This window comes from Strigops habroptila, chromosome 19 (assembly GCF_004027225.2).
Source record: "Strigops habroptila isolate Jane chromosome 19, bStrHab1.2.pri, whole genome shotgun sequence".
Lineage (NCBI taxonomy): Eukaryota > Metazoa > Chordata > Aves > Psittaciformes > Psittacidae > Strigops > Strigops habroptila.
Window position 1 is genome coordinate 2,023,979 of NC_044295.2, and position 15,843 is coordinate 2,039,821.

General features: G+C 67.1%; 2 protein-coding genes and 1 long non-coding RNA gene across 6 annotated transcripts; 1 reads left to right on the top strand and 2 right to left on the bottom strand.

Moving 5' to 3' along the window:
- Positions 1 to 939: 939 nt before the first annotated feature.
- LOC115617732 lies at positions 940 to 1,759 on the bottom strand. Its single transcript, XR_003994652.1, has 2 exons — positions 1,322 to 1,759; positions 940 to 1,221 (listed from the first exon to the last, which is right to left on the bottom strand). It is a non-coding gene; the product is annotated as an uncharacterized LOC115617732 (long non-coding RNA).
- Positions 1,760 to 2,606: 847 nt separating this feature from the next.
- WNK4 (WNK lysine deficient protein kinase 4) lies at positions 2,607 to 14,992 on the top strand. Of its 4 annotated transcripts, none has more exons than XM_030508383.1 (20): positions 2,607 to 3,207; positions 8,258 to 8,430; positions 8,876 to 9,096; positions 9,178 to 9,335; positions 9,855 to 9,943; positions 10,019 to 10,238; positions 10,315 to 10,645; positions 10,799 to 10,929; positions 11,000 to 11,067; positions 11,153 to 11,294; positions 11,366 to 11,482; positions 11,556 to 11,702; positions 11,946 to 12,003; positions 12,135 to 12,275; positions 12,393 to 12,985; positions 13,219 to 13,315; positions 13,410 to 13,827; positions 13,936 to 14,138; positions 14,243 to 14,340; positions 14,415 to 14,992. In XM_030508383.1, exons 1-20 carry the CDS (start codon positions 2,737 to 2,739, stop codon positions 14,415 to 14,417), a joined length of 3,879 nt encoding a protein of 1,292 aa, XP_030364243.1. In that variant the 5' UTR covers positions 2,607 to 2,736; the 3' UTR covers positions 14,418 to 14,992. The 4 variants fall into 4 exon arrangements, with proteins under 4 accessions (XP_030364243.1, XP_030364241.1, XP_032776241.1 ...); XM_030508381.1 differs by having other exon boundaries at positions 14,418 to 14,992; XM_032920350.1 differs by having other exon boundaries at positions 13,413 to 13,827.
- A 158-nt stretch (positions 14,993 to 15,150) lies between these two features.
- On the bottom strand, positions 15,151 to 15,795 carry LOC115617719 (cytochrome c oxidase assembly factor 3 homolog, mitochondrial). The gene is made up of 2 exons (XM_030508563.1): positions 15,554 to 15,795; positions 15,151 to 15,467 (listed from the first exon to the last, which is right to left on the bottom strand). The coding sequence occupies exons 1-2, from the start codon at positions 15,735 to 15,737 to the stop codon at positions 15,355 to 15,357; spliced, it is 297 nt and encodes a 98-aa protein (XP_030364423.1). The 5' UTR covers positions 15,738 to 15,795; the 3' UTR covers positions 15,151 to 15,354.
- Between the last annotated feature and the right edge of the window lie 48 nt (positions 15,796 to 15,843).

Below are 15,843 nucleotides of genomic sequence, written 5' to 3' on the forward strand. Positions count from 1 at the left end.
GCCTCCAACCATGACATTCCCATGACTGGGAGCAGGTTCACCTCTTCCTGGTGCTTCAGACACAGCGTGAGAGCAGCGGGAGCTCCTGGAGCAAAATGAAGGAGGAGCTGAGTATGGAGCTGAGTACTGAGTGTGGCTGGAACCCATCCAGGTGGCTCCATGTCTTCCACTTCTGCCTCTACCGTGCTGCTGGGGCCCGGGGACTGCTCGCCCCATCGCTGCTGGTCCCTTCTCACGGAGGTTTGGTGTTGGAGAGTTTAGAACCCAACCCCAAATCTCTGCGCCCCCCCGTCCCCCAGCACAGGCACAGTTCAGGCTCTATCCCCACCAGGGGCCTCACTGGAAAAGGTGCCTTTTCCATGGGGGGGCTGGTGCAGCCCCCGGCCTGTGGCCACTCTGAGGCCGTTGCCACATCTGGCTGCAGTGATTAGGACTCGCTGGCCAGGGTGAGGCAGAGCGCGGGGGGCTGCTGCGAGATAAGGCGCTATCAGGCCCCACACACTCAATCCTGCTGTCAGGGGAGGGAAAGTGCCAAGAGGGGTTTTATTTAACGTGGCTGGTTTGGAGCAAGAGTTGTTTCAGTTTGATAAATTACTATGTTGGGATGGACGTGCAGGCAGGTTCCAGCTGTAACTCTGGGCTAAGGAAATCCTCCAGTGTGATCAAGTTATCTGCCTGGGGTTAAAGCCATGACTGAGGTTTGGGTGACATCTCCTCCCCAAACCCATGTGTCAGGGCAAGGAGGAGGCTGGGAGCTCCAGGGCACGGCGTGCTGAAGCCAACCCTGACACAAGCCACTCAGACCCTTCCCAGGACGGGCACGCTGTGCCTCACAGCCCGAGCTTGCATCCCCCATCTGCATTCGACCTGCCCTGGCCCCCCTGTGATCTCATCCCGGGCTCTGGAATCAGAATGGACAATTCCTGGCAGGGCTTGCTGGAGCAAGGAGCTGAGCAGGGCTTTGATTCATGATCTAATCCTGAGGAGGGCGATTACACAGTCCCCAGTTCTCTTCCTGGCAGCCAAATGCAAGCAAGAAATGGGTTACATTGCCTGATTGCAGCGGTTCCTCAAAGCAGAGGCTGGTGCTGGCACCCGCAGCCCAGAAATGTCACCCTGATAACAGGGGAGCTGTGGGCACCATCGCAGCGCTGCAATGGGCACCTGACTGCCCAGCGGGAACCTTCTGATTTCAGGCCAAGCTGGCTCCAGCTTGGTGCCCTGGGGGGGACCCATGCCCCTGCCCAAGCTGCTGCCCCCCTGCCAAGCTCATGGTGTGGGATCACATTTAGGGGCTCAGGGAACTTCTCAGGCTGCTCACCAGGGAGGGGTGGGAGGGCAGCAGTCAGAGCAAACATCACCTGAATTTCCTCTCCTGCCTTCAGTGGCCTCTTTGGGACCAGGACACTCCTCTGGGATCTTCTGAGGCATCTTGTTTCACTTGATAAGGGGGCTGGAGCCTACCAGAGCCCAAGCTGCGATCTGTGCCTGGCTCCGTGTCTCTTGCTGAGGAGCTGGGGCTCCCTGCCAGCCTGGGCCGTGTCCCGGTCCTGGGCAGCGCAGGGCCCCAGCAGGGACCTTTGGATGGCAGCGGCTGCAGGGGCTCGGGCAGAGTTTGGGGTGCCCACAGCCAGGAGCCACGTGCCACTTGGAGCTGTGTGGGTTGGTCCATCCCTGCTTGTCAGACATGGGGATTTGCGGGGCTGCAACTGCACTGTGCATCCAGCAGCGCTGGATCATCAAATCCCAGGCTGGTTGGTGTTGGAAGGGACCTCAAAGCTCCTCCAGTTCCAACTCCCTGCCACGGGCAGGGACGCTTTTCACTAGAGCAGGTTGCTCCAAGCCCCTGTGTCCAACCTGGCCTTGGATCATGCAGTGTCACCCTGCATGTGCCAGGTCAGCGTTTGAGGGGGACATGGCTGTGCTCCGTGTCCATCCCTTCCTTCATGTTTCCAGTATCGCTGAGTAGAAACAATCTGACCTTAGGGAAAAGAAATTAGCGTCAGCCTCAATTGCTTTGTGTTTTGTGTAAACAGCCTCACGGGGTAGAACAACCTCCTCCTTTCACCTGGAGAGACAACAAGCTCTTGTCCCAGCTTTTGGCTCGCACAAGGCTGACACACACGTTCGCATCTTTCTATTTGCACGACCCTAATTTCAGGGCGGGGAGCGGTGGGGAGCAGGATGGGGCTGCTCCTGGACACGCTGCTCCGGAACCCCCGGTCAGAGCCCCGAGGAAATGTCTAAACCAGGCGCTTTCCTGCGCCCTGGCTTCGACCGCGCCGCCCGCCCCGGGCTTCGGTTCAGCGGCCCCGGAGCCCCCCGGGGCGGCGGCGGGAAGGGGGCTCCGAGCCCCCGGGGCCAGCGCCACGGCAGCGCGGCCCCAGAGCCCTGGGAGGAGCGGGGCAGCGGCCCCCGGCCGGGGAAGCACCTGGAGGGGGGATGCCCCCCGTTCCCGCGGGGCGGGCTGCTCGGACCCCGTCCCGAGGCCGCTGCCCGTGCCCGGTGGCGGGGCTGGTGCCCGGTGGCGGAGCCGGTGGCGCAGCGCAGGCGGGGGGCGGCGGCCGCACGGGGGCGGGCCCGGGCGGGGCGGGGGAGGTGCCGCCGGGCGGGGCCGGGGCCGGGACCGGGGCCGGTGCCCGGGCCGGGGCTCGGCGGTCGCTCGTGGCTGTGGGGCCGCGGAGGCACCGGGTGCGGAGCTGCGCGGGAGCGGCTGCCCCGGGCCGGGCTGAGCCGATGCTGGCGGCAGAACCCGCCGCCGGCGGAGCCATGTCCCAGCCCGAGGCGGAGCGGGCGGGCGGCGGCGCGGAGCCGGAGCCGGAGCCGGAGCCGGGGCCGGGGCCGGGGCCGGGGTTCCCCGGGCGGGCCTCGCACCGCAACCGGCGGCTCTCGGGACGTGACTCCCGCCGCGCCTCCTCCCGCTTCAACCGGCGGAGCTCGGCCGAGCTGGAGCTGCTGGGCTACCCGGCGCCGGGCGAGGGGCGCGGAGGGTCGCCGCCGCCGCCGCTGCTGCCACCGCCGGTCGCCGCCGGTCGCCGTGAGCCGGAGGAGACGGAGAGCGAGGAGGTGGAGACGCGCGCGGTCGCTACTTCCCCCGACGGCCGGTTCCTCAAGTTCGACATCGAGATCGGCCGCGGCTCCTTCAAGACCGTCTACAAGGGGCTGGACACGGAGACCACGGTGGAGGTGGCCTGGTGCGAGCTCCAGGTACGGCCGCTCTGCCCGCGCCCTGCCCCGTCGAGTTTCCCCGTAGAGGGCAGCTCCCCCCCCCGGCCCCAAGCCCCTCTGAGGGAGCCGCGGGGATCTTTCCGGGAGGGATCCGAGGTTCCCCGTTTGTGCCGGGCACGTCGGTGCAGTCGAGCAGCAGCGGTAGAGCGGGGCAAGGCACTGCCCTGGGCTCGATCTCCCCTCGCTGCTCCTCACCCGTCCCTGGAGCCGCGGGGGCTCTTGGCCCGGGCCTAGGCTCTCCGGGTAACACGCTGCTCCCGGCCCTCCTGCCCGTCATACGCTGTTTGCCATCTGCCTCCCCGCTGCCTGCGCTGTGGAGCACACCGGAGCTACGGAGCGCCTGCGCTCCCGGTGCCAGTCCCAGCTCCGGGGGTTTACAGGTAGATCCAGGACCTGCTGCAGGGACTGAGCACCCGCTGCCCTTTTCGGTGCCCACCAGCCTGCAGCTTTCCCTTTGGAAGGGCAGCAGGGGCAGGAGCCCTCTCCGGTGCTGGCCTCTGCAGGCGCCTGTGCCAGTGCTGGAGCTGGCTGCGAGGTTTGCTCCGATAGCCCTCGGTGTGTGCGGGGGCACGTGCTGCAGCGAGCCCGGGGCTGGGTGTCCGTCGGGAGCGACCTTGCTGGGCTCTGGCTGCTTGACCTTGGCTGAAGCGGTGTCCGTGGGCACCCGCGTGTGGTTTCTGTGGTGCTGTCAGGGCTCTCTGTGGGCAGCACCAGAACTGGTGTTTTTCCAGGTCTCTGAGCATGGCCCCCGCTCCTCCTGCTGCCCCACTCCTCCGTCCCCTTCGCTGCCCTGCAGCCCGGCGGCAGGATGCTGACAGCAGGACGCTGGTGGCGGCAGTGAAGGTGTTGCCTCCATAATGCCTGCTGCTACTTGTTGCTTTTGATGGGCCTGATCTTGTCCATGGAGCTGTGCAGGGAGAGCCATGCCATGGGGCTCCCTTTTCCCCATGGAGCCCCTGGGGAGGGGCTTTGGCGAAGTCCAAAGTCTCCAACAGGCTCCTGATCCTGGGTGGCTGCTGTGGCTGGGAGGTCCAAGTCCTTGTCATCACAGAAAAACGTGTCTTGCGAGTTTGTCACCTTGTTCCGAGAACCCTGGTGCAGCTGCAGGCGGGTGCCGGGCTGGGCTCAGCAGTGTAAGATCCTGCGATAGTGGTGGGTGATGCTGGAGGGGCTGCCTGTGGAAGGTGAGGTCTTGGGCCTCCGCCTGCCTCTGGGTTGCACAATTGCTTCGGCCGGCTCTGTGCTCCCTCCCTCATGCAGCTCCGTCCGAATGCTCCTGAGCTCCATTGGAGTCCTCTGGCAGGGAAGGGCTCACCTTGGTAAGCCAAGGACCTTCCCAGGGTGAGTGAGCCGTGCCCAGTGCTTCCCACCGGCTGGGGCTGCGTCCCTGCCTGCAAGTCTTAGCCCTTCATCCAGATGTGCCCCAGCTCCCTGCCCTCCTGCTTGTCCCTGCAGCCAGGCTGCGGGACCCCTGTCCCCATCCTGCTGGGTCAGAGCAGCTCCCACGTGTCTGCTGGTGCTGGATGCGGCCCCGGTGCCCGTTGTGCAGCCCAGTGCAGTGCCTGCAGGCACACAGGGCTCTGTTTGGCAAAGGGCTGGTCACGGTCTGGCAACAGAGCAGGCAGGAGCAGCTCTGGTGTCTTGTGAGGTGGCTGCCAGGGGGACGAGGCTGCACCATCCCTGGTGGAGGAAATGGAGCTGAGAAGCAGAAACAACTGCTGTGCCCAAGTCCAGCGGGCACGTGCCGGTGCCGCTGCCAGGCTGCAGTGGGGTGTGTGCTGGAGAGGCCGAGCTCTGGCCAGGGACCATCCCATGAGCATCCCATAGTGCCTGACAGACCTGGCTGCCTGGGCCACCACCGTCACCTCCCAAGCGAGCAGCCACAGCCTTGGCTGTACCTGAGAGCCCCTTGAGGGGCAGCCCTGGTGCTTGTCCCCGCTCCATCCCCCTGCCCCAGCCCTTTCCCTTCTCCATCCCACTGACTGCTCTTTATCCAGTGTCTCTTGTCCAAAAAATCAACATCCCGCAAGGGTCTGAGAGCACAGAAAAAGACTTCTAGCAGTTTGTTGTTTCTTCAGCAATCATGCAAAGAATCAGACACTGTGACACAAATACGGGATTTGGAACCACAAATAAAACTGGTTGTGGTTCTGCCCTTTTAAAAATAGCTTTGTCCCAGGTCTTTCACAGTTCTCCTTTTATTGCCTTGCAATTCTAAATGAATACCTGGCTCAGCCCTGACCTGTTCCGGTCCAGAGAGCCTTGTCCAGCTGCTCTGACGGCTCCCGATCCCAAATCCCAGCTCTCTGTGCCATCCTCGCCCTGCCCTTCCCTCCTGTGTGCCTGGTGACCTAGAGGATGTCCCCTGCCTTCCTGTGGGACCCCTCTGGGGACGTGCCTGTCCCTGTCCCCCTGTGCCGCTGCCCCCAGACCTGAAGGCAGCATCTGTCTTTGCCTCCTGCCTGCGTCCCACAGCCCCGCAGTGACCTGTTTGTGCTTTCCAGCTTTAGCCTGGGGACTATTTCTGTTGATAGGTGCTGCGGGCAGCGGGAAGGAGGAAGCAGGGAGGAAACTGGAGGCCCAGAGTGGGATCAAGCTGTAAATACCTGCCTGGGAGCGGTTTTCCTATGGGTCCCCTTGGGCTCCCTGGGTGCTGCTGTGCTCCCCCAGCTCCTGCACCCCAGGGGCTGTGGGCACCTTCCCAAAGCCCTGCACCTTCTCAAACCCCATCCATCGCACACCAGCCTGTCCTGCCTGCACTGTGCTGTGGCTGAGCCTGGTTGGGCTGCGGGGCAGCACCTGGGAGCTCTGCCCGACCATGGGATGAACTGAGCAGGGTGACGGGGTTTGCTTGATGGGGTCCTGCAGGTTTGGGAACATGAACGTGTGCTCATGAGCTTGCACAAGGTCACTGCTCAGCGCGCAGTGGTGGTGGTGGCAGCGCTGGGGCGCGGGCACCCGTTGGGGTGCTGTGGCCGCGGGGAGGGTGCTGGGGTGTCTCCAGTGCTCTGTACCCCTCCATGGCATCACCATGAATGTCTCTCGGAGCCTGAATCCCCCTTCCCAGGCACAACCCTCAGCTCCTCACAGGCTATGGAAGGCAGAGAGCCGTGGTGCTGCGGGGGCTGCAGACCCGAGCACAGCGCTGCTGCTTCCCTGCTCCGGGCAGAGCCTCCTGCCGCAGAGGCGAGAGCCGTCCTCGGCCGTGCCCAGCGCTCCCTCCTCCCGCTGTTGGCCGTGATGGGCTCTCCAGCAGCCAGCTCCTGGCGCATGAGATGGGGCTGGACTGCTGCCACCCAGCTCCTCAGCCGTCCCCAGCGTCCTCCCCTGCCCTGCCCGAGGTGCTGCTGGGGGAGGACACGCTGTCCCCGTGCGGGGCGGTGGGGCTCTGCTGGCAGCGCTGCCCTGTCCTCCCAGCGCCCGCTCCGGGGCTGAGCAGCTCCTTTGCCCGGGCCAGGCTGCTCTCCCCGCTCCAGCGCTCGGTGGGTGCTCGGCAGGATGCCGGGGAACGGGACCGGCTGCTGCTTTGGTCGTGTGGGAGGAACGGCAGCCCCGGCACAGGCTCGGGGGCAAGCGTGGCTCCCCCAGGCTTCTCTCCAGGCAGCCGGGCTGGTGGTGGCACTGCGGGGCCATGCTGGCACAACTATTCCAAGCGGGGACCCCTCTTGCCAAGCTGGGAGAGCCGTTGCCAACATGACTCCCTCCCTGCCCCTGTTTGTAGCCTGTGTTGGCTTCACCGTGCCCTCGCAGGTTTACGGGGTGCAGTGAACCCCCAGGCTCCTCGGCGGGGGCCGGGGTGTGAGGCCAACCATGGCGCTGGGCAGGGCCGCCGGTGTGCCCTGGGCCACGCACAGGCTTCAGTTGCTGTTTTCCTCCTCGGCTATGAAAGGTTCCATTCATCCACTGCAGCAGGGCTCAGGTTCTCATCTGGGCTGAGCCGGGTCCCCGAGCGTGTGTTAAAAGCAGAGGGGATTATGGAGCGGCTCCAGCCTGGGCGCGGGGCCGCTGTGATGCAATGAAGATGTTGGGAAAGCTGCCTGTGCTTATGGAGGCGGCCACCAGCCAAGGAGCCGAGCTCGGCTCTGGCAGCACTGGCGGTGGCAGCGCCGTGGCTGCCGGCAGCAGCTCGGGAGGTTTCCTCTGCCCCACAGGGCTGGGGGGGTCCCGGCTGGGAGGCCCCAGCACAGCAGTGGCCGGGCCCTTTGGGCTCCCTGGTTGTGGTGGAGTTGTCGCCAGTCCCGGTCCCTCTCCTGCCCCTGCCCTGCCCGGGGCTCGGTGTTCGCAGCTCTCTGGGCTCAGGGCAGGACCCGGCTCCTCCTGGGTCTGGCTTGTGGCTCCCCCACTATGAGGCTGTGTCCCTCGGGAAGAGGGGTCCATGTCCTCCCTGCTGGCCCCAGCCCCAGCTCCGCTCAGTGCCCTCGGCTTCAGTTTCCACTTTAATTAACTCGAGCAGGAGGAACATGGAAAAACCTGAGCTGGAGCCTCCCCCTCCTGCTCTCCCCAACAAAGGCCTCATTGAGGCTGGCCCGACACCCTGCCATGCCGGTGCCCGGCGCTGGGAGCCGGAGGTGCCCCGGCGAGGGGCTGTGCTGGGGGCAGCCATTGCAGAGCCCCTGCGCACCCCCTCAGCTGGGTGGCTGCAGTGGGGGCTCCCCATCCCGTTGTGGGGGATAAGGGCAATGGGGACAGGGACAGGCGGCCCCAGCACAGGGCACCTTTTACAGCATCTGCCATGGGAGGCTTTGCCCATCCCTCCCCAGCCCGGGGGGAGCAGCTCCATCCAGACCAGGGCTGGGGTGCGGGGACTGGCTCGGTGGAGTGACACCACGGTCAGGGACAGCTCCAGCCTCACGTGAGCCCCTGAGCTGGGGGACACCAGGTCTGACCCCAGCTCTGCACTGGGGCCAGAGCAGCCCCTGCTGCCTTGTATATGGGGATGAGGGCATGAGGGTCTCTTGTAAGCCAGGGCATCCCCCTGTGCTCACCGGGGACCCCCATGGCCCCCCTCACCTCCCCACTGCTCCCACAGACACGGAAGCTGTCAAAGACAGAGCGGCAGCGGTTCAGCGAGGAGGTGGAGATGCTGAAGGGGCTGCAGCATCCCAACATCGTCCGCTTCTATGACTCCTGGAAGTCATCCATCAAAGGCCAGCTCTGCATCGTGCTGGTCACAGAGCTCATGACGTCCGGCACCCTGAAAACGTGAGCAGGGACCCAGTGCCAGGTCGGGGTGTGAGGGGAGGGGACGGGGTCCCTGCGGTGATGAGGAGGCGAGAGTCAGGTCTACAGCCCCCTTCTGGGCACTTGACATGGGCGTTTGGGTGGGACAATGGGCTGTGGTGGGCTCAGGTGGGATCCAGACACCCAGGAGCTCCCCTGGCACCATCCTGCATGGGGATGGGGTGGCCCAGGCACCCCAGCGGCACTGGCTGGTTCCTGGCGCCAGTGCTCAGAGCTCTGCTCCTCCTGGGCTGTGTTTTATGTGCCACGGAACCCAGCCGAGGAGGGGCTGGGAGCCCCTGGCTCCAAGATGCTCTTTGCTGCTGGCCCTACCTGGGCTCCTGTGCCCGGATGGGCTCAGCACGGCAGCGGGAGGAGGGTGGGCTGGGGCCAGGGCTGGGGCTGAGCCCCCTGTGTCCCCCAACAGGTATCTGAAGCGGTTCAAGGAGATGAAGCTGAAGGTGCTGCAGCGCTGGAGCCGGCAGATCCTCAAGGGGCTGCATTTCCTGCACACCCGCTCGCCCCCCATCATCCACCGTGACCTCAAGTGTGACAACATCTTCATCACGGGTCCCACCGGCTCCGTCAAGATCGGGGACCTGGGTCTGGCCACGCTGAAGCGAGCGTCCTTCGCCAAGAGCGTCATAGGTGGGGTGCTGGTGGCACCGGGCTGGCAGCTGCCGCAGTGGGGCGGTGATGGGGGTCACTGAACCACACTCCTGCCCCCAGGCACCCCCGAGTTCATGGCGCCGGAGATGTACGAGGAGAAGTACGACGAGGCGGTGGATGTCTATGCCTTCGGGATGTGCATGCTGGAGATGGCTACCTCGGAGTACCCCTACTCCGAGTGCCAGAACGCTGCCCAGATCTACCGCAAGGTCACCTCGGTGAGCGGCTCCGGGCTGGGGCGATGCTGCTGCTGGTGCTGAGCTGGGTGAGGGTGCCGGGGGGGCTGGTCAGATGGAGCTGTTTGGCTTTGCTGCTCCCCAAAATGTGTCACTCTGTAGGTCCTGCAGCAGCTAAAACCAGTCTGGGCGGTGAGACGGGGCGGGGGGGTCGGTGGCTTGGCCAGGCCCCACGTCCCTCGCCCTGCGCCAGGCACTGCCAGCACGTTAATGGGGTGGAACGGGCGCGGGTTTGCTCAGCCACCCCTCGCCTGGGGCACCGTGGCTGCCCCGCACGGTCCTGGCTGGCTCCTGCTCACTGGGGTGGAAACCCGGCACCCCGGGGCACACAGGCTGGTGGGGCCACAGACTGGGAGCCCTGTCCCCACGTGTCCCCTGCTGCTGGTGGGGCTGTGCCTGGTGGCACCATGGTCCTGTAGAGCCTGGGTGAACCCTGGGCCCTGGAAACCCAGCACCATGGCAGGGTCCAGCACAGGAGATGCTGATGCACGTCACCCCCAGGGCGTGAAGCCCAGCAGCTTCTACAAGGTGAAGGTGCCGGAGCTGAAGGAGATCATCGAGGGCTGCATCCGCATGGATAAGGACGAGAGGTAACAGGGGAACAGGGGCCTGGGCAGCAGAGCCCCCCCAGCCTCCAGCCCCACGCTGAGCTGTGCTCCCCACAGGTACACCATCCAGGACCTGCTGGAGCACTCCTTCTTCCAGGAGGACACGGGGGTGCACGTGGAGCTGGCTGAGGAGGACGATGGCATCAAGTCTGGGCTCAAGCTCTGGCTGCGCATGGACGACACGAAGAAGCTGCACGGCAAGTACAAGGACAACAACGCCATCGAGTTCCTCTTTGAGCTCTACAAGGATGTGGCGGAGGAGGTGGCCCAGGAGATGGTGCGTGCAAGGACGGAGGAACCCTGGTCACTGCGGGGTCCCTGCGCCCCAATGTGACAAACCCCCTCCCGTGCAGGTGGTCCTGGGCTTCATCTGCGAGGCTGACTACAAGCTGGTGGCCAAGGCGGTGCGGGACCGCGTGGTCGCCATCAAGCGCAAGCGGGAGAAGCTGAAGCGCTCCCAGGAGATGCCGTCGCCCCCGGAGCCGGAGCAGCCGCCGGGTGTCCTGCGGATGCTGGAGGAGCTCAAGTCCCCGCTGCCGCCCGGAGCCCCCGTGCCCACCCTGCTCAGCCCCGGCTCCGGGGACTCTGTCTTCAGCAGCACCTTCCCCCCAGAGCCTGAGGAGCCTGAGGCCGACCAGCACCAGCACTTCACCTACCGGCAGACCAGCTACTCCTCGGCCACATGTGAGTGGGGCAGCAGCATGGGCCAGGGTGGGGGGACCACAGGGGGTGGAAGGCGAGTGGGGGGTCCCTCCCCACCTCCAGCCATGCTGTGAACCGAGCCCCACAGCCCATGTGGGGCCGTGCTCCAGCCGTGCTCACACGATGCTCCGGCAGCCGACGGTGAGACCGACGGGTACCTGAGCTCCTCCGGCTTCCTGGACTCCCCGGATCTGGTGCATCGCAGCTTCCCGGCGGGGGACCCCGCGAGCCCGCCGCCCACCCGCCCTGCGCGCTGCTTCCCCACGGTGAGCGGGGCCCCGCGGCGCTAGGGCCGGGGCGGGCGCGGCACCGGCTCACGCCGTCCTCTCCCCGCAGAGCATCGCGGTGCAGCTGCCCGCCGAGCGCCTGCCCTCCGCCAGCGGCTTCTCCTCCCCGGTGGACAGGTGAGGGCACGGGGCCGGCGGCACGGGGCGGGCAGCAGCGGCTGCGACCAGCGGCGCTAACGCCCCCACCCGGGGCTTCCTGCAGCTACGCCTCCGATGTGGCATCGGGTATGAGCGACGGCTGCGAGGGGCTGTCGGCTGGCGAGCAGAGCACCAAGCTGCCGGCCAAGCGGGCTGCGGGGAAGCTGCTGCGGCGCAGAGCCCGCTCCAGGCTCCGTATCACCAATGTGAGTGCCGCGGGCGCCGGGCGGGCAGGATGGTGGGTGACCCCGGGCTGAGCCGGCCGCGCTGCCCACAGATCTCCGACAAGAACGACCGGGTGGTGGAGTGCCAGCTGCAGACCTACAACAACAAGATGGTGACCTTCAAGTTCGACCTGGACGGGGACAACCCAGAGGAAATTGCGGCCGTTATGGTGACTGTGGGGCAGGGTGAGGGCAGGAGCCTGCCTGGCCGAGCTGGGTGCTGACCAGTCCCTCTGCCCCCAGGTCCACAACGAGTTCATCCTCAAGTCGGAGCGGGACGGCTTCATCCATCGCATCCGGGATATCATCCACCGTGTGGAGACCCTGCTCCGCAAGGATGGGCGCAGCGCTGGGGAGCTGCCCCAGAGCCCCGAGGCGGAGCGCAGCCCCGTGAGTGCCCAGGGCAGGCACCCACACTGAGCATGGCCATGGGTGCTGCTGGCCCCGGGGAGCCCAGCGGGAGGGGGCCGGGGTGCAGAGCCCTCCAGCCAGGGGTAGGAGCTGCTCCATGCCTGCGGCTCCGGGCCGTGCGATGGGTCGTGGTGTCCCCTGCCCAGCACTGGGGCTCGGGAGGGGCTTGGATCAGGCTGTGTGGGGCCTCTGCCCCAGCGCTGGCTCACTGCATCCCCTCAGCAGACGGACCTGCCGCTGCAGGAGCTGTCTCGCTCCATCTCCTCGTCCTCACTCAGTGGTACGTCTCCGCCCTGTGCGGGCCCTTCCTGTCCCTCCCCAGATCCCATGCAGGGAGGGTGATGGCCCCGGCCAAGCCCATGGGGCACATACTGCCCCGGCTGAGTGCCCGCCGTCACCCCTGTGCCACAGACCTGGGCTGCACCAGCCCCAGCCTCTCGGTCCAGTCGCCCGTCCTGCCACTGCTGAGCAGCTCCCCATCGGAGAACGACCTTGGCAGCCCCATGGAGCCGCCGGCAGCCGGTGAGCTGCGGCCAGCGCTGCTGGGCTCCCCCGCCACGTCCATCCCGGCGCCTGGGCCCCTGCCCTCAGCAGCTCGAGGCTCCGGGGTGCCTGGGCAGGGACAGGAGGGGGCCCGTGGGGGCCGCGGTGCTCCCGATGCTTGTCTCTCTGCAGGCTCCGTGCAGACCTGGCCCCTTGTCTCGGTGGCTCCCTCCTGGCTGACAGCACCACCAGCGTTCCCGCAAACCCCCCTGAGCACCGCGGGTGGGCCCGTCCCCCCGGCCCTGCCCGAGCCCCTCCTGTCCCCGCTGCCGCTCCCCACGTCCCCTGTCCTTAGCGAGCCCAGCAGCCCCCCGAGCCCCGCTGTGACCAGCACACCCTGGTCCCCCTCCACTCCCCTCCTTTCCCTGGCCAATGTCTTCTCGCTGGCAGTGATGAGCGTGGCCCACACGCTGTTGCCCGCCGTCTCTTCCATCGCCAGCTCCAGTGGGCACGTGTACCCACCACTGCTGCCGCGGCCACAGAGCCTGCTCCTGGGGCCCCCGCGCTTTGCCTACCCAGACCCTGCCAGCATGGCCAAGCCAGCCCCGGCCTCCAGCGGGACCCTGGTGCCAGCAGGAGCCGATGTCGCCCCTGCCAGGGGGCCCGTGCCGTTCCCTTCCCCGGCACCAGCCCCACCGTGCCCCGCAGGCAGCAGTGCTGCGGGGAGTCCCCTGCCATTGCTGAGCACGTCCACGCCGGGGAGCCCGGAGGGCAGTGTGGTGAGTGCCGGGGTGGCAGCGGCTCCTCAGGTGGGGCTCAGCGCTGGGGGGGGCCGGGTTGTCACTGCAGATGCTGCCCTGGGATGAGATGGGGAGCCCCATGGTGGGGGGAGCCCCTGGGATGCAGGGAGGGCTGAGCGGGCAGTGGGTCCCAGGGCATGGGAGCAGCAGTGGGGGCCAGGAGGCGCAGGGGCACCCGGGTGGGGTGGTTGACAGTGTTTGAGTGCCTGCAGGTGCCGCCTGGGTCCCCCAAGCCCAGCCACTCACTCATCATCTCGGAGTCGCCAGCCCCTGACGTGCCCAAGGCCCAGCTCTCGCCCATCAATGAAGGTGAGGCGGGGAAGGGCCGAGGCTGCACCAGGGCACCGCGACACCCCTGACGGCCCTCATGCCCTGAACTCCACCAACTGCCCCCTGTCCCCAGCAGAAGCCAAGCCCCAGATCCTGGGCCGGTTCCAGGTGACACCAACCAAGGACCTGGCAGTGACATCTCCGGGGCCGGGCAGCAGCGAGGGTGAGCAGCACAGCACGGAGCCGGCGGCCAGCGGCTCCCCCCTGCCCGCAGCCCCCAACACAGGGGGCAGCTCAAGCAGCGACTCAGACTCGGCGCTGGAGATGGCGGAGAAGGACCCTGATGCTGGGGAGGTGCTGGCCGAGGGCACGGCGGCGGCGGCGGCGAGTGACCGGGAGGGTCCTGGGGAGGACGGTGCCGAGAGTGCGCCGCAGGCGGTGATAAACCAGGTGTGGCTGAGCTACTCCCGCAGCTTGTCCTACCTGAGCAGCGACGACACCGAGAGCGAGGACGAGGAGATCTGGGAGGAGCTGCAGAACCTGCGCCAGAAGTGAGCAGCCCCGAGGGGAGCGGGGCCGGGGGGGCTGCACCCGGGGGCTGCCTGGGCTCGGCTGGGCACAGCGCAGGGCTCGGCTGCCAGCTCCTGCCTCCTCCCCAGGCACCTGGCCGAGGTGCAGCTGCTGCAGAGCGCCCAGAAGAAGGAGATCGAGGAGCTGTACCTGCGCATGGGGAAGCAGCCGCCGCTGGGCATCGTGTCCCCCGCCGCCATGCTCTCCAGCCGCCAGCGCCGCCTCTCCAAGGGCAGCTTCAACCCGTCCCGCCGCAACAGCCTGCAGCGCCTGGAGCTGGCGCAGCCCCAAGGTGACAACCCCGCTTCAGCTCCCCTCCCCGGGACCCTGCGGGATGGGGACCGCGGGGCTGTGGCACCGCTGGTGCCCCCGCTCAGAGCCGCGGTGTCCCCGCAGGCATCATGCGGCGGAACTCGCTGAGCGGCAGCAGCACGGGCTCGCAGGACCAGCGGCTCAGCAAAGGGGTGACCTTCGCCGATGACTTCAGCCGCGTGGTAAGAGCCCGGGGGTGGTGCTGCCCCTGACGGTGCTCCCGCAGGCCCTGGCTCACTGCTGCTTCTCTCCCCAGTAGCCGGCTGGCCAGGAGTGACCTCATGAACTACCTCAACCAAGTGCCTGCTGCCCCGGGCTGGGGGAGAGTCCTCCCCGCGCCTCCCGGGAGGGCAGCACCAGCCCTGGGAGCAGCCAGCGCCGTGGGGCTGAGCCAGCCGGGTGCCCGCAGCCCCTTGCCTCCAGCCCTCTGTATCTGTCCTCCCATCTCCTCCCCCCTCGTGCCCCCTGGAGCCCTCCCCACCATTCCCAGCCTGCTTCTCCAGCCCAGCCCCAGCTGCAGGACACGTGCAAGGCGCTGCCATCCCTCATGGACCCGCGCAGGCAGAACCACCCGCCCCACTGATCTCCATACATCGCAGCCCTGCCACCAGCTCTGCCCCGGGGCTGCTCCAGCCCTGCTCTGTGTGGGGTGACGTGTGGGGCTGGACCCACGGCCCCAGGGCTGCCCTGCTTGCTGCCCCCCATAGCTCATCCTGCACAGCAGAGGAGGAAGGAGCTTCCCTCGGCTCTGTAACATGACAAGGACCTGCAGCGGGTGCACTTAGTTCTGAACTGATGTCGGGAAAGTGTTTCATAAATACAAAGTGAACACAGCTCGGGTCTGTTTGTGTCTGTCTGGCGGGACTCGTGGCCTTGCTCCCGGTAAGAGCACAAACTGAGTTAAGATGATAAACAGCAAAGCAGAAACTTGCCCCATCTCAGCAGACACCTGAGCCGGCTCTGACCAGCAGCGACTTCACCGGGCACTGACGCAGGCTCCAGACGGGGTGTTTATTAGTGGACACGATGGGCAGCGCTGCCCTTCCCAGGAGCAGCTCCCTGCCAAAGGCGGCTGCCTGCGGGGGAGCCCCCGGCGCGTCTCCCTGCACCGCACCGGGCGGGCCCGGACCCCGCACCCGGGGCCAGGCGCTTCCCGCTCCCGCGCCGCGGGGGCTGCAGCTCCCGCCGCTCCGCGCTCAGCTCCCGGCGCTCTCGGCCCGCGCCCGGGCCCGCGCCCGCGCCGCCTCCGCCTCCTGCTCCAGCTCGTCCAGGAACCGCTCCTGCGACACCGAGTAGAAGGTGTACCCGTCTGCGGCGGCGCGTTAAGGAGAACAGCGGGCGCGGAGCGGCGCGGACGCGGCTCCCCCCCGCCCCGGCCCCGGTCCCGCAGGATACAGATTCCGAGCGTGACGGCGCCGATGCCGAGCGCCAGCAGCACGTTGCGGCCGCGCAGGCGGCGCTGCAGGGCGCGCTCCACCCGCGCCATGTGCAGCCGCTGCTCGGGGCTCAGCCCCGGCTCCCGCCGCGGGTCGATGCGCCGCGCGAACGCCGCCTCCCGGCCCGGCTCCTGCGCCGCCATCTTCCCCCGCCACCGCCTTCCGCACGGCGCGCCGACGTCACATCCAGCGGGGAGGCGCTTGGCCAATCGGAAGATGCTTCGGGAAAAGGGGCGTCGAGTGGTTGGC

What these genes read in the sequence shown, in the direction of transcription:
- WNK4 (XM_030508381.1), top strand. Translation starts at nt 2,737, where the DNA reads ATGCTGGCGGCAGAACCCGCCGCCGGCGGAGCCATGTCCCAGCCCGAG. An exon ending in TTCTCCTCCCCGGTGGACAG is followed by an intron (nt 11,068 to 11,152) that starts GTGAGGGCACGG and finishes GGCTTCCTGCAG; the next exon opens with CTACGCCTCCGATGTGGCAT. An exon ending in CTGCAGAACCTGCGCCAGAA is followed by an intron (nt 13,828 to 13,935) that starts GTGAGCAGCCCC and finishes CCTCCTCCCCAG; the next exon opens with GCACCTGGCCGAGGTGCAGC.
- LOC115617719 (XM_030508563.1), bottom strand. Translation starts at nt 15,737, where the DNA reads ATGGCGGCGCAGGAGCCGGGCCGGGAGGCGGCGTTCGCGCGGCGCATC. An exon ending in CGCCGTCACGCTCGGAATCT is followed by an intron (nt 15,468 to 15,553) that starts GTATCCTGCGGG and finishes GCGCCGCCGCAG; the next exon opens with ACGGGTACACCTTCTACTCG.